The sequence below is a fragment of the Rattus norvegicus genome, chromosome 20 (genome assembly GCF_021556685.1).
Source record: "Rattus norvegicus strain SHRSP/BbbUtx chromosome 20, alternate assembly SHRSP_T2T, whole genome shotgun sequence".
Taxonomy (NCBI): Eukaryota; Metazoa; Chordata; class Mammalia; order Rodentia; family Muridae; genus Rattus; species Rattus norvegicus.
Genome location: NC_141553.1, coordinates 6,581,155 through 6,595,849, shown reverse-complemented (window position 1 = coordinate 6,595,849; position 14,695 = coordinate 6,581,155). Strand labels below are relative to the sequence as shown.

At 55.1% G+C, this 14,695-nt stretch overlaps 2 protein-coding genes across 4 annotated transcripts in view; one reads left to right on the top strand and one right to left on the bottom strand.

The window, feature by feature from the left end:
* The window catches only part of Ilrun (inflammation and lipid regulator with UBA-like and NBR1-like domains), a 66,215-nt gene extending 62,976 nt beyond the window's left edge, over window positions 1-3,239 (top strand). For all 3 annotated transcript variants that reach the window (XM_087596984.1, NM_001039607.2, NM_001410292.1), the window contains exon 5: window positions 621-3,239. In XM_087596984.1, coding sequence (XP_087453110.1) covers window positions 621-656 — 36 coding nt within the window. In that variant the 3' untranslated portion in view covers window positions 657-3,239. The remainder of the gene's footprint in view (window positions 1-620) is intronic.
* The window catches only part of LOC147998547 (uncharacterized), a 31,324-nt gene extending 27,014 nt beyond the window's left edge, over window positions 1-4,310 (bottom strand). Inside the window, 2 exon segments of the mRNA XM_087598680.1 lie at window positions 602-679; window positions 4,163-4,310. Coding sequence (XP_087454806.1) covers window positions 602-679; window positions 4,163-4,310 — 226 coding nt within the window.
* Window positions 4,311-14,695: the final 10,385 nt, after the last annotated feature.

Genomic DNA, 14,695 nt, shown 5'->3' with positions numbered 1-14,695 from the left:
AACAAGGGAAGTCAGCATCCAGTGGTCTGAAATGTGGCAGGAGGGACAGCGCTGGTCCCAGATACGCTGCTGAGGCCTTCTAGCAGCTGCCACCACACAGACCTGGTAGGCACTTGCCACCTTATTTCCGGGATGCAAATGAGGAATAGGGACAGTGTGGGGCAGGTCCCGGAACCATGTGTGTGCTGTTTTTACATGTACCCATTTTGTGCGTGCCACAGCATGCATGTCAGAGTCAGGGGACAACCTGTAAAGTCAGTTCTCGTTCCACCTGTGGATGCCGGGAACTGAACTCAGGGCATCAGGCCTGGCAGCAGGTGGCTTCATCCACTATGTGTCACATTGCAGTGGAGAGCCTGTTGTCAAGGATACGTGAACGATTCGCAGCCTAGCAGGAAGAAAGTGAGCATCCGTAGAACTGCATCACGGGACAGCAGTGTCTCTGGCCTCTGGCTGGCTGTGGGGCTCAGTGGGAAACAACAGCTTTCCACATCCTGGCCCGTGGGCTGATGAGATGCTCAGCGGCCAGGGCGGTGACCCCCGTGCCTCTGACGGGGCTGGCTTTGCTTGTCAGGCAGCACCAGGAGATTCCGTCACTCACTGTCCTCACTCTCTTTCAGGGGCTCCACGGGCCTTACCCCTTCGGCCAGTCTTAAACGGGTGTCAGCAAGAAGAAAAACTAACAAAGACAGAAGGCCTGACTTTGGGGGGAGAGGGCAAGGGGTTCCTCTGGATTGCAGAACACATCGCATGGACCCCTGGCTCAGACCCCCACCTACCCCCCAATCACGGAAGAAGAGGAAGAAAGAGACTAGTTTTGAGTGAACTCAGTATGCGTGTGTGAATGCTGAACTGCGGAGTGGTTTGAGGCGACCGAGAAGAGATCCACGCAGCCACCTTGGGTTTGGTGATGACGTCAGTCTAATGAGTTGTTAGGTCACTGGGGAAGGGGAAGAAATTTAAATGGGGGAAAATAAGCCATCTTTTTAAACAAAAATTATTTTACCTACAGAGAGGTTGTAGTTTTGAGCACACGTTAGTTTCTCCCTCCCTCTTCCTGATGTTTATCTTCTACATAAAGGACAGCATGCTACAGGACAGCGCCTGCTCTGTGCCTGTCACAGTAAGGCTGGCGTGGCATGCCTGGGACTCTGCTAGTCAGGGCTGCTGGGCACGCGCTGTGTGCCACCGACTGCAGAGTCTGACCCCGTTTGTTCTTAGGGCATCTGCCAGTGAGAAGATGTCACCTTCCTCCTCTCTTCTCCTTAACCTCTTGTTAATTCACCCCTTAGAACTGGTGTCTGTCAGCCTTGGGGCTTCTTAGCATCAGAATCTCTCTGAGGCAAGGATTTCCTGTGTGGCCACAGAAGCTCCGGGCATTCCATCCCAGAGGGTCCTTTCCATACACTTGTGACAGCTGGAGTGCAGTGGCTCCCGCTGCGTGTGCGCACGTGTGCGCCATGCACACGGGGTTGTAGGGCGTCTGCAAGTGTGAAGTGTTCCCTGCTTCTCTTGTCACACAGCTCCCCTCCCTGGGTCTCCCCCACATGTCCTGTGGCTCCAGCCATTACAGAGTGATGGTGCAGCCCCGGCAGGAGCCCCACCACTGACCACTACCCGAGAGGCCACAGTCAGGTGGAAATGAAAAGACCTGCAGTGGGGCGGGGCTGCTTAGTGTGGGCAGCAGGTGCCCACTGGTGTCCCGTGGACTCCACTTGGGTTGAAGTGTGGATGTCTCCATGGGACACTCAAACCAGGCTAGAACAGCTGTCTGCCAAAGATACAAGAATATGCAAAGTCCTCCTCTAACCCCTCCTTCCCTAAGTCGGTGGCTTGAGAGCCGGGGATTTGGATTTGGTGTGGTTGCAGGGTCCCCTGCCTGCCTCCAGCCCCCATGTGCTCCAGGGTTGTGAGCAGAGCAGGGAGATCAAGGTGTGAGTGGCTGTAGGTGGTCTTCTAGCGCGGGTGCGGGTCTGGTCTGCCTGCCTGTCTGTCTCTGTCTCTGGATGTTTGAGTTCCAAAAAGTGTGTGGTGTGTGTGTTCCTCATCTTCTGAGACTGTTGATTTTAAACACTTGATTGTGAACGAAAAGCTTCTATGAAAACCCCTCACCTTTCCATATCCCCAAAAACAAACCAACAAAAGTCCCTGGGGCAGGTGGAGAAGTCTGTGGCTGGGTCTCCAGTGAGGTGGGTGGACTTCTGTGTGACCCTTACTTCCTCTGCACACGTAGACCCTTGAGCCAAGAGCAGTTCCTACCAGGTGCCCAAGCCACAAGTCTCAGGGGGCTTTGTCTGAGGACCTTCTTGGGGCCAGACAACTGATGCCAGTCTCTGAGGACACTGCCACCCTCGAGCACATGCATGCCCAGCCATTCTCCTGCTCTGGCCTTGGAGCAGGGGCTCCAGACGCTCTCCTGGAACCGAGAGGCTTCAGCCTGGCCTCACTGGCTTCCCCGTCTGACCCCCCTAGGACCACACTTGCTCAGTTTCCAGCTGTCGCCAAGTGTCCTCCCTCTCCTCCTGTGCCCCTTCCTGCTTGTAGCAGCCCCACTTGGCAAATGTAACGGCTCAGGTACCCTGGCTTCCTTCCCAGAAACAAGCCTTGTCTGTGCATCCTGGAGAGGTAGCTCCTTCAGAAGGCCAGAGCTGGTGCAAGCCTTGACCATTCTGCAGCCCTTAGAGCTGTCACACATGAGCACTTGGCCATCTTTTGGCAGGACCCCCATCTGACAGCACATGCCAAGTTTCAGGAGGATTGGGGGGCCATCAGTGGGTGCAGTCTTGGGAAGAATCTGTGTGTGTACGTGTGTGTCTGTGCACGCACGTGTGCATGCCTATGTCTTTTTGACATGGAGACAACTGAATTTGGAATATTTGTCTACAAAGCAGCCTCCTATCCCCCCGTGTGGACTGGCTGTAGCCATAAGCCAGGCGCTTACACCGAGATAGCTGGTGGCCAAGGTGGGAAGTGAGCATGAGTGTAAAGACCCGGATTTAGCCCAGCTCCCAGCAGGAAAGGACAGAATCATCAGGCTCACAGGTGCAGACCAGTGTGCTCTCTCCACCTGCCCTCTTACCCCTTGTTTCCTTGGGTGAATGTGGGGCAGCCTGCTGTCCCTCCCTCCTGGACACTGATGGCTGTCTGGTGGGGGCTTGTGGTGCCTAGGAGATGAAGATGAGGTTTTCCTTACCATGTAAATGAATATTTGTATGATTAAATTAACACAAAAAAACAAACCCACCTTTCTCTGTGTGAGTTTTGTTGCCCCCTTGAGCTAGCGCCTATCGGCCTGTGATACCCCGCAGTGGCTCTGGTGCAGGCAGGAGAACTGAGACCCTGAGGTACACATTTTGGAAAGTGTATCTTTACTCTGGCGGCTGAGGAGGACTTGACACACGGCCAGAGATGCTCCACGTCTGGTGGTCGGTGGCAGTGGACGGTGAAGCTGCTCACGTGCTGGCTGACCAAGTTTCAGCTAACTTGACCCCTAAGGATGCCACAAGCTCCTGGTGGGGAGTCAGCCTTGGGTTACACTTGTATCTTCTGGTACCCAGTGATCAAAGGTAAAGAAACTGCCTCCAAGTGGCCTGTGTGTCATCACGTACCACACCTCTGTTGATCACTGCCATCCCAGCACGGAAGAAATGCCAGCCAAGACTCTGTTGACAGCCATGGCACTGTGCTACCACCTTGGCATTCAGTCCTTTTGGAAAACAGACAAGCCAGGGACGGGTGGCGTGTTCCTATCCCACCTGGGCTACTGGCTTCCGAGACTTGGAAGGTGAATACATATTACTTGATCCCCTTGATGGTTGGACATCTTTCCTGGGTGCTTCTCACTGCCTACGGACTGTACAGGTCTGGGATGGACTAGAAACCTGAGAGCCAAGAGCACACTGCAGGCTGTTGGCAAATGAATTGGCCATCGGCCTCCCATGGTCTCCTGTGTCCTTGGGGCTCACAGGCTCCAGAGCACTGGGGCGGCCCAGAAGGTTTCAGTGGCCAATATAGAGTGGGTTTCATGCTACCCGATCTTCAGAGTTCAGAGCTGGAGTCTGGTGGGGCTGATGGAACCCTGCTACTTGGGAAGTGGAAACAGGAAGATCAGGGGTTTCTAGGCCATTCTTAGCCATGTGCGACCCTAGCTCAAAGTTCTTACCATCCTTGCCTGTGTTGTAGAGCACACACTCGGGAAGGTGCCTCCCGTGTCTCATAGCTCTGGGTGAGGCAAGCTGGAACCCCAGCTCCCAGGCCTCCTTGGCATTTTCACTGACTGAAGAGGCCATTTGGTACTGCAGCCCACACATGGTCCTTCCCCTCCGCCTGGCAAAGATGTGTATGTTCCAGGGATGCTCATGAACCTGGGGATTCTCGATACAGAGATTGTGGGAGAGGACGGCCTGGCCATGTACCCGTAGGCAGCCCCAGGAACCTCTAGACACAGACTTGGGAAGAGGCAAGGCCTCGTAAAGAGCTGACCCACTGTGCCAAGAGCTGATGCAATGCTCCCCAGGAAGCCCCAGGGACCCCAAGTGTCCTCACCCATGACAGTGCACCTGCACCCTGCTTCCTTCCAGGTGCCTACAGCTGTTTGCTCTCAGGAACCCCACCCTGTCACCTGCCTCTACCCCCCCCCCCCAACACCTCTGCTCCTGAACAGTTATTTGCTTGGCCGAATCTGTTTATCTTTGGGGCTGTAACCTGTCAAGAAGTCACTGGGCCCTGGGAGAAAGGAGCAAGTTTAGCGGTAGCTCCTGGCCTGAGCCATTCCCACGAGGGCTAGGTGACAGGGAGGGGGCTCTCAGCTGAGTCTGGGGGATGGGGGCAGGCAGCTACAGTGGTCGGTGAACCCAGCCCTCCCAGCAAAACAAGCACTGCAGCCACCTCCCTGCCCAGCTCAGGTTGTACTTGGGCCTCCCGCTCTGTTCCTGAGAAGGTTCCTCCCCAGCCCGGCCTCTGTGACCCAGCTCTTTCCCAGATAGCGCCTGGAGTCCAGCCTCGACCAGCTGGCAGGAGAGCAAGCACCAAATGCTCTCAAGACGGGCCCAGGCCCACCGATGGTAAAGAGATGGACAAGACTGCTTAGAGCCTGGACTGAGCATGGGGGTGAAGTATCCAGATGCCCTGACGGATCTCCGAAATGGACATGCTGCTTTAGAGACCAGGACCGTGTGCTTTGTGTCTCTTACCTCTTGGTTCAGAAATGCAGAGGCCAGAGGGCGGTAGCACATGTCTTCCTTTCCTGAGCTCTCTACCTTATTTTGGGGACCACGGTCAGGGAAGCTGACCTTCAGTTAGCTCACATTTGAGTAACCTGGTAGTCAGCCCTGGGGACCCACTTGTCCCTGCGCCGCCGCCCCCCCCCCCCCCCCAGTGTTGGGATTGCACCTGCAGGCTGCTAAGGACCCAGCCTCACCCCCTTCCCAACCACTGCCACCATCCCCAGGCAGCCTCAGGGTGCAGCTGAAACAACAACCCTTGCAGGGCTGGTTCCTGTTGGGTCAGGCAGACACAGATGTCAAGAGGGGACCAGAGCTGAAGAGGGAAACGAGATGGTCAAGGAGAGTTTGGGGAAGCTTTGTGAATCTCTGCCGTGGCGACCCTCCAGGCAGAGAGAATAACTCGGGCTAAGGAAGGTGGGCTCAGTGATGTCACTGAAAGGTCCATTCAGGGTGAGGTGCCAGCCACGCAGAAAAACCCTCAAGGATCCCTGCCCCTCCTCCAGCTGCCCTGTTGAGGAAGAACTGTGGGAAATCCAGGCTCCCACAGAGATGAGTCAGAGGTGGGTGTAGTGGCACATGCCTGCCGGCCCAACAGTTGGAAGGTGGAGGCAGGAGGATCACGAGTTCAAGGCCGGTGTCAGCTACATGGTAGAATGAGGAGACTTGGAAGAGAAGGTAAGGGTCAAGCCTTAGTTGGGAGAGACAGTTCCTGAAGTTAAGGCCTGGTGTGTAAGGCTCCTAGGTGGATTTGAATCTGCAGTTCAGGGGGAGCTAGGGAGTTTTGGGCCTTGGGACCAGCTGAGGTCATAACAGGAGCGAGACGGGCCCTCAGCTGTCGCAAGCCTGCGTAAAGCCCTCTCTGCCACTGGTGGCATCCGGCCTTGCCTCTACCCTGGTCCCTGGTGCCCCAGTGACTGTCATCTGTTGGCCAGTGGATGAGGGTGTTGCTTCTCCAGTCCAGGAGTTCACCTCTCTTAGGTAACGAAGAATGGAGGTCTCAGCTCCTGAGGTCTTTCCCTCAAAGACAACTGGGGTATCTGACAGGGCAAGTGTGTATGACTTGGGGCATGATGAGAGAGGCCCATGGGGCCATCCTCACCTGTACCAATGATCAAAATATCCAACATCACTGTCGCACTAGACAACTCACTGTCCCCAGGAAGGAACAGGAGCTGAACAGTGAGGTGATCCCTATCACTGGACCTCCTAACAGGTAGAGGGGTGCAGGACAGAAGTGAACTGTTCCTGAATTTGGCCATCTCTCTTGGTACAGGGTATACTGTACCAGGCATGTGAACCAGCCCTCCTCAGGAAAGGTGACCTCTCTGCTCTGACTGGGCCTCCCCGGAAAGCATGACCCCCACCTCCAGGACCAGGCACCACCTCTCCTCTCAGCTCCCAGGCAGCAGGAGTCTGACGACTGCTGAGTGACAGGGGTTGGGGTCAGGTGATGACACAGCCATGTGTGTCCTATTAAATAGCTCCTAAGTCCGGAAGTATCACAAGGATTAAAATGGTCAGCCTCATCGCCAGCTACTTGGCCAGATATCCAATACGAGTCTGGTAACTGTGACCAGGTCTGCGTCCACAGGAGAAGAGACTGGAACCCTGGGCATTTGAGAGCCAGCTCAGGGCACACATGCTCTCCCGCTCCCATAGGTCCAGCTCTCGTTTCCAGCAGACTCATGCACGTGTCTTGGTTTAGGGTGGAGGGTAGGGAATGCCCAAAAGAGAACTTGGACATTCAGAAAGGGGGGTCAAGCATACAGTGGGCATTGTGTGGGGGTTGTGGTGACGGGGGCTTCCCAGGGTAGTACTGGCCTCTTCTCTTGGAGAAGACACTGCCCAGGCCAGCTCAGACATCAGGCACCAGCAGGCGCTCCTGGGGGCCCCAGGTTCAAAACAGGGAACCTCTGCTTGGCAGCTGTTTTGGCCACTGCTTCACCACTCACGGGGTCGGAATGTACAAGAGCCAAATCCAGATGTGCACAGGAACAGGGCCAGGGCTAGGCCTGGAGGCCAGGGCCAGATGGGCAGCAGGCGGCAGCCAGCCCCACCCACCTCACCGCTGGTCTGCTTGTCTGTGTTCTCCTACCACTGATGGCTGAGCACACTCCACCAGGGCCCCAGACCCAGGGAAGAAGACTTGGGGCTGCAGCACCTTCAAAGAAGAGCTGGGAGGTTTGGAACCGTTGCTGCCGCAGCTAATTTAAAAGTTCTATGTGGGTGACCCCCTGTCTAAACCCCTGTCTGTCCATTGGTCCTCCAGGGTTAGACATATACACCCTAGTGGGGGTGGGGAGTGAGCACCTGTGGGGACACAGATCTCATAAGTAGAGACCCTGTACTCAGTGTACTATAAAGATGTATGCAGAACCAGCCTCTCTCCAGCACCGTGGGAGGGGCACTGAAGAAGCCTAAACCTTCAAGGTTCCCCAAAGTCACTGTCAGTGTGGATCCCTCCTGCCCAGACTCTTTTCCTGACACCGGGAGCCAGTCAGGAATGCCAAGTCCCCCAGGGTAGAAGAGTCAGCCGTTGGCAGTTGTTACCTGACTGGGATCCCTCAGCCAGGCTACAGGGCTGCTGTGCTGGAGTTGGCGAGAAAGATGATCACAGTGGCGGTTGGGCCCTGAGGGGAGGCAGCTCGCTTCTCTCTCAGGTTCTCAGGACTGGTTTGCATGGAGCCGAATGAATTTGCATCTTTGAGAGGTTGCAGCCTTTGGAAGCGATCCCCAGAGTAAGGGGCACAGGAGCAGTCCCTGCCTGCAGCCAGCCAACCTCCCCCACCCCCCTGCCCCGAGTAACTCAGTGAAGAACACCAGGTTACCAGGTTCAGGGTTTGCCCTGTGTAGAACATGCAGAGCCTTCTGCATGCCTCCATACTACCACAACCCCTTTGGAGTGTAGACACAACACATGTCTACACCAAAGCTTACACACCAGGGGACTGGAGAGGTGGCTCAGTGGTTAGAGCACTGACTGCTCTTCCAGAGGTCCTGAGTTCAATTCCCAGCAACCACATGGTGGCTCACAACCATCTGTAATGGGATCTGGTGCCCTCTTCTGGTGTGTTTGAAGACAGCTACAATGTATTTATATAGAAAAAATAAAAATTTTAAAAAACCTCACACTTCAAACAGGTGTCTTAGTCAGGGTTTCTATTCCTGCACAAACATCATGACCAAGAAGCAAGATGAAGCAAGTTGGGCAGGAAGCAGGAACTGATGCAGAGGCCGTGGAGGGATGTTGCTTACTGACTTGCTCCCCCTGGCTTGCTCAGCTTGCTCTCTTTTAGAACCCAGGACCACCAGCCCAGGATGACCCCACCCACAATGGACCAGGTCCTCCCCCCTTGATCACTAATTGAGAAAATGCCTTACAGCTGTGTGTGTGGCAAGTTGACACAGAACCAGCCAGGACACCTAGTGTGTGTGTGTGTGTGTGTGTGTGTGTGTGTGTGTGTGTGTGTGTGTGTGTGTGATTTTTCAGTCCCTACCACTGTAAAACATAAGACAAAATCAACATTGTTCAGCCTAGGCGGCGGCTACGGTTCAAGGCAGGGCGGCACGTGCCTGTGATCTCAGCTCTTGAGAGGTGGAGGCAGAAGAATCCGGAGTTAGAAGTGATCCGTGGCTAAGGAGTGAGTTCACAGAGACCCTATCAGATAATAATAAAAATAAAAGCCCGCGTTCACATGTGCACCTGCAGGCTTCGGAATGGCCCCCATGCAGCTTCTCTATAGAACGGTTGTAACCTGACAGGCTGAATTTGTCACTCACATGTGACACGTTAAGAACATGAAGTTGCTGTTTGCCTTGTCCTCTCTGTGCACATGGGAGACCATACCCCAAAGAAGGAGGTGAACGTGGCCCAGTACCCCAAGAGCTCCCACATGTGCCTTCCTAGGAGACCTCATGAGGAGCAGCTGTTCAGAGCAGGTAAATGTTTCTTTTATTTAATAGGGGAAATGTGCACATTGGTGTTTTGCCTGCATGTATGTCTGTGAGGGTGCCAGATCCCCTGGAACTGGAGTTACAGACGGTTGTGAGCCGCCATGTGGGTGCTGGGAATTGAACCTGGTTCCTCTGGAAGGTTAACCTCACCATTGACCCATCTCTCCAGCCAAAGCTCAGCCTAGAAGCTCTAAGACTCCGGACAGCCACAGCACACAGTATCCCCAGGATCGTCTCTGCAGCCCTTCTCACCCTGAGAACAAAACACGTTTAGAAAGGGTCAGAGGGCAGGAGTCAGAGGGCAGGGGTCAGAGGGCAGGCTGATTTTGCCTAAATGAAAGCACCACAGAAGCTGTTTGTTATCAGTCACATCAGAACTGATGACTACAAGGCTTAACTTAGGCTCCTTTTAGAACTGCTTGAAGCCCTCACCCAACCACACATGTAGCCAGATCTTGGTTGCCCAAGGACTGTAGAGGAAGGCTCCAAGAAAATCTGGATTCTCAGAGGGGCTGGAGAGATAGCTCAGCAGTTAAAAGCATGCACTGCTCTTGGAGAGGACCTGAGTTCAGGTCCCGGCACCCTCTGCCATCTTGGACTACAGCTCCAGGGGATGCAGTGCCTCTGGAATCTGCACACCCCTTAAAGAAAGAAAGAAAAATAAGTAAATGGGCTGGAGAGGTGGCTCAGTGGTTAGGAGCACTGTCGGCTCTTCCAGAGGTCCTGAGTTCAAATCCCAGCAACCACATGGTGGCTCACGACCATCTATTCTGATGCCCTCTTCTGGTGTGTCTGAAGACAGCTACTATATACTCATATACATAAAATAAATAAGGCTTTTTTAAAAAATAAGTAATGTACATTGGAAGAAAGAAGGTGAGAGCAGTTTAGGAAAACCCTTCATCTCTCCATGAAGCCCTGTGCACTGCTCCCTCTGTGGTATCTCCCCCCACCCCCCGCACACACACTCACACATGCACACACACACTCCAGTCAACTGTGAGCTCTCTAGCAAAATCCTGAGGCTTCTCAGCCTCAGTGTTGCTCTGGCAATTCGAGTGCAGAGTCCAGCCAAGCCAGCCCTTGGTGTCCAACAGGAAGGAGGGCAGACTCAGGCTAACCCAGAGCTTCTGGACACCCCAAAATGCTGATGTAACTAACTCCCCAGATCCTGAGACCCTTCAGGAAGCACTCCTGCCCCTGCCCCAGTGTCTAACTGGGGACAGAGACATCTTAACACAGACCCGCACCAAAAGAGGATGTCCTTGGGCACACAGCATGGCTGGCAGGTAAATGAGCAGGAGAAAGATCAGACATCCGGCTCTGGAACCGTGAGAGATGTTGGGAGAGGGTCTCCATCCCAGGGCCCAGACCCTCAAGGCAACTGTGAGCGAAAGCATGGGACATGGGGGGACAGATGCTCCAGTCCTGAGCTGGCACAGGGTGGCTTCTGGGTCCTGCACGGTGCCTCACACCGACTGTTCTTCCTTCCAGGGCTGGGCCCTTAGGTCGTGGGTCCTTAGACTCCAAGGAGCCACAGAGGGAATCTCTAGGACCAGCAAGTTCTTCTGGAGGGAGCTCAGCCTTGCATTGAAGGACCAGGTGGGACCCGTAACCCTTTCACTGCCAGGGTTGTCTCTAAGTCCTGGTGCCCTTGTTAGGGGAGAGGCCTGCTCCTGAGTTTAAAGTGGGAGTCTTGGTGCTCCTGAGACCGGGGAAGATCAAGAATGACTGGATGTGTTACATGGAAACGCTGAGGTTACCTCCCATTCTGAAGAAGTAATAATAACCAGGAAGGCTGAGACAGATTCCCCTCAGGGGCTCCCCGCAGCCTGGCACAGAATTAGCCCACGGGAAGCTGCTGTTCAGAAAGGAAGCTTGTCAAACACCTCTGGGAGTTGAGGGGAGCTGGGGATGTGGTTAGGATGGTAGAGTGCCCACAGGAGGCCTTGGGGTTGATCTTCAGAACCTCGTGAACGGGGCATGGTGGAACACACCCGTAAATCCCAGCTAGAGGCAGGGGCATCAGGAGTTGAAGGTCACGAATTACGTAGTGAGTTTGAGGCCAACCTGAGCGACATGGAAAATCTACCTAAAAAAATCAGTCAATCGGGGATTGGAGAGATGATCCAATAGGCAAGACGCTTGTTGGTCAAGCGGGAGACCCTGTAACGCAGCAGTGGCGTGCGGAGACTGCTCAGCCAGTCTGACTAAACTGTTAGGGTCCCAGGTCGAAGGTGAGAGGAGGAAAACACCACCCAGCGCCGACCTCTGACCTCTACAGAGCACCCACACACATGGGCACAGGGAAGGTGGAAACAGGTAGATTCGCAGGGCTCACTGGCGTGAGGACGACACCTGGCCCCTGGCCTTTATGAGCGCCCACACACAGAAAGAAGGATGAGGCCTTGCCCTGGGTTTGAGGTGGCTGGCCCAGGTCTTCTGTTACATGTCTGCCCTGGCTTCAATGTTCCCTCGTACCTGGGCAAGTGGGAGCAAGTGGGAGCCAGGGCTGATCACTGACCACCTGAATCTCTGGGCTGGACCCCCACTCACCCAAGCCCTGCCTCTTCTAGGGGCAGGCAACAGCTGGGGGGCAGGTCCTCACCCTGTCATCGGTCCCTTCTCTGTCCTGGCCATATGCCAGCCAGGCCCGCCCATGCCACATCTTCCAGATGGCACCATAAAGCCATCTTGGGCCCTGGGCCCTGAGAGCAAACAGTCCCTCCTAAGAGGCCTCACCCAGTGGAGACCAAATGAGTCGCTCTGGTGTGGGATGAAGGTTCAGGCACATGCGTCAAGCCTGGGTGGGGCGGGGGACACTAGAGTCCTCCTCTCTTTCCCTTCCGCTCTCCGCTCGCCTCTTCTGGACACAGTCATCAAACCATCTCCCATCAGCCCCCGGGCCTTGGGCCAGTTCACCTCTGAGCTTTCTTAAAGTCCACTTGAGCAGTCTGACCTCTCCTCAGGCCCTCTACAGTCTGAGTGAGGACAGGGCGTGGCATCTAGGGGGGACAGGAAGCTGAGGGTGCTACTGAGTCAAGTGTCCCTCTGAGGCCTTTCCTGAGAGCCTGGCCCCACAGTTTTCCAACCCGGGCAGGGAGAGAGGCAGGCAGTGGAGCGTGCCAGCTCACACGGCACCGGGATCAGAACCTGGGATGAGCTCTGCTCCAGCCGTGCCAACCCCTCAGTCAGGTAGAGGCTAGGGTTTCCACCCGGGGCTCCTCCATTGCCCACAGCTGGTTTGTTCCCTCCAAAGCGGAATGACTCATCTCTTTTATCTCCCTGCTCATGGCTTCGGAAGGGGAACACAGGCGGGGAGTTGACGTAAGCTAAGGCAGAGCTCTCACCCGACACTTCCCACCTGACTCCTCTGCCTCAGTTTCCTGACCTATAAAATGAGGTGGCACTAGCCACATGGGGTCAAAGCGAGGTCAAGGCCCACCTAGGAAGGAGGAGCCTTGTCAAGAAAAATGGACCCACGGCTCCACTGTCTTTGAGTTGGGCCAGGGAGGAAGGATGGTACCAGGACCTGTCAGGCCTCCCCAGGCAGTGCGTGGGACCAGGCAGGGCGAGAGCAGCCATCCTGAACCTTCTCCTGGGAGTCCAGGGCTGGAGGAGAAATCAGCTGTGATGTCCTCTGAGCCCGGCCATGGTCTAACCTGGACCTGAGGCAGAAGCAGGGCAGGTTGGCCTTGGCAGACATCTGCCCTAGGTGGGGCCGTCTGTGGTTATTGTCTTCCCCAGGGGGATCTCAGTTTTCCCATCTGTAAATGGCAGAGATCTCCCTCCCAGGGAGGTGTGGAGATGAACCGGTGGGAAGAGCTTCCCTAAGCAAGATGTTTCTGGGGCGTCGGGTGAAGGAGATGCTGAGAGGGCCAGACAAGGCCTTTCCGGGACGAGAGGGTCTGCGGACATTTCCAGGAGAGCCAACTGAGGGCCGGTGACACCGTCTAACCCCTTAGCTCCAGTGCCTAAGGGGCTTGTTTGATTTTTATTTTTGAGGTGGGGTCATGCTGTGTTGCCTGGGCTGACCTCGATGTGAATTCATGGGCTCAAGAATCCTCCTGCCTCAGTCTCCCAAGTTCAGACACTGTCCACCATGACTGGCTCCTCCTTTAGATCAGGCGGGAGCCCAGAGAAGCCAAGGAACTTAGTGGGTATTGCACAGCAAGTCAGAGAAAAAGCCTGGTCCTGAACTCACTTGTTCAGATTGCGAGTCCATCCCCGGTGAATGTTGCCCAGAGAAAAATCTTCATCTGGCCCTGGCTGGCACCTCCCTATGTGCCTGAGACCATGTGAGACCACACTGATCTGCTCTGCTACTGTCTATGATGGTGCCTGCCTCAGTTTGCATGTCTCTAAAATGGGCCAGAAGGCTATCCAATCCCCACAGCCATACTACGCAGTCTCTACCACTTATGTGTTAGTGGTGACCCCAGCACCCAGGAGGCAGGGGCAAGAGCATGCATCTCTTTGAGTTTGAAGACAGCCTGGTGTAAATAGCCGGTTCTAGGCTAATCAGGCCTACACGGGAATCCCTGCCAACTCTCCAAGATGTCCCTCCCTCCGCTTATAAGGTGGGCACTGTCCAGGGCCAGGTGAGTGGCCTGAACCTGTTCCCACTCACACCTGCTCATAGGTGAGGGGTGTCAAGCCCCGTACCACAGGGCTCCTGCCCCACGTCAGCCCTCACTGCCCCTCTAGGCCAGGTGTCCTCATCTTAACACCCAGTGACCCTCAGTCCCAGGTGGTGGTTAGGGCTCCCATGAGCTCTGAAGGCCTGAACGGGCAACAGGGAAGCTGGCGGATGTGGGTCTCCTTGCCCGCTGGGCAGTGACACCCGAGAAGCTGGGTGGGTCCCGCTTCCTGAAGCAGCTGCCAAGTGTGTGTAGACAGGACACGGGGGATCCTGGCTTCTCTGATGTGACGTGCGAGCCTTGCCGGGCAGAACAGAGCAAGGGTCACTAGTCAACAAGACGTCAGGGGAGAGATGGGATAAATCCCCTCCAGCACCCACTGGCCCTGCGGCCCCTTGATCAGCCCCAGGTACAGAATGACAGGCTCTAGAGACTTGGAGTGCTGTGCGTTCTGGCTGGTCTCTCCTCGCTGTTGGCCTCTGGGTCTGTCACTAAACATCTCTGTGCTTCCGGTTTCTCATCTACCCCACAGGGTCATTAAGTATAGAAGTGAGAGGTTTTGTAGGAAAGTTTCAGTCCACATTGACCAGAGAGGGGTCAGTACGTCTCACTAGTGACCTCTTTATCCAGTGAGATGTTACCAAGGCTCAGAGACCGGGAGAGCGAACAGATGCTGCACAGCTAAAGGGCTCCAAAGAAGTCAGGCCTGACTGTTAGCCCTGCCACTAACAACCAATATGGCCGCCAGCAACTTCCTTAAGGTCCCGGGCCACAACGTCTCCTTCTACATTATATAGACTACAATAATTCCCCTGCCTCAGAGGGCTGTTGGGAGGATTGTAAGACACGTGAATGAATGCCTGAGAAGCAGTTAGT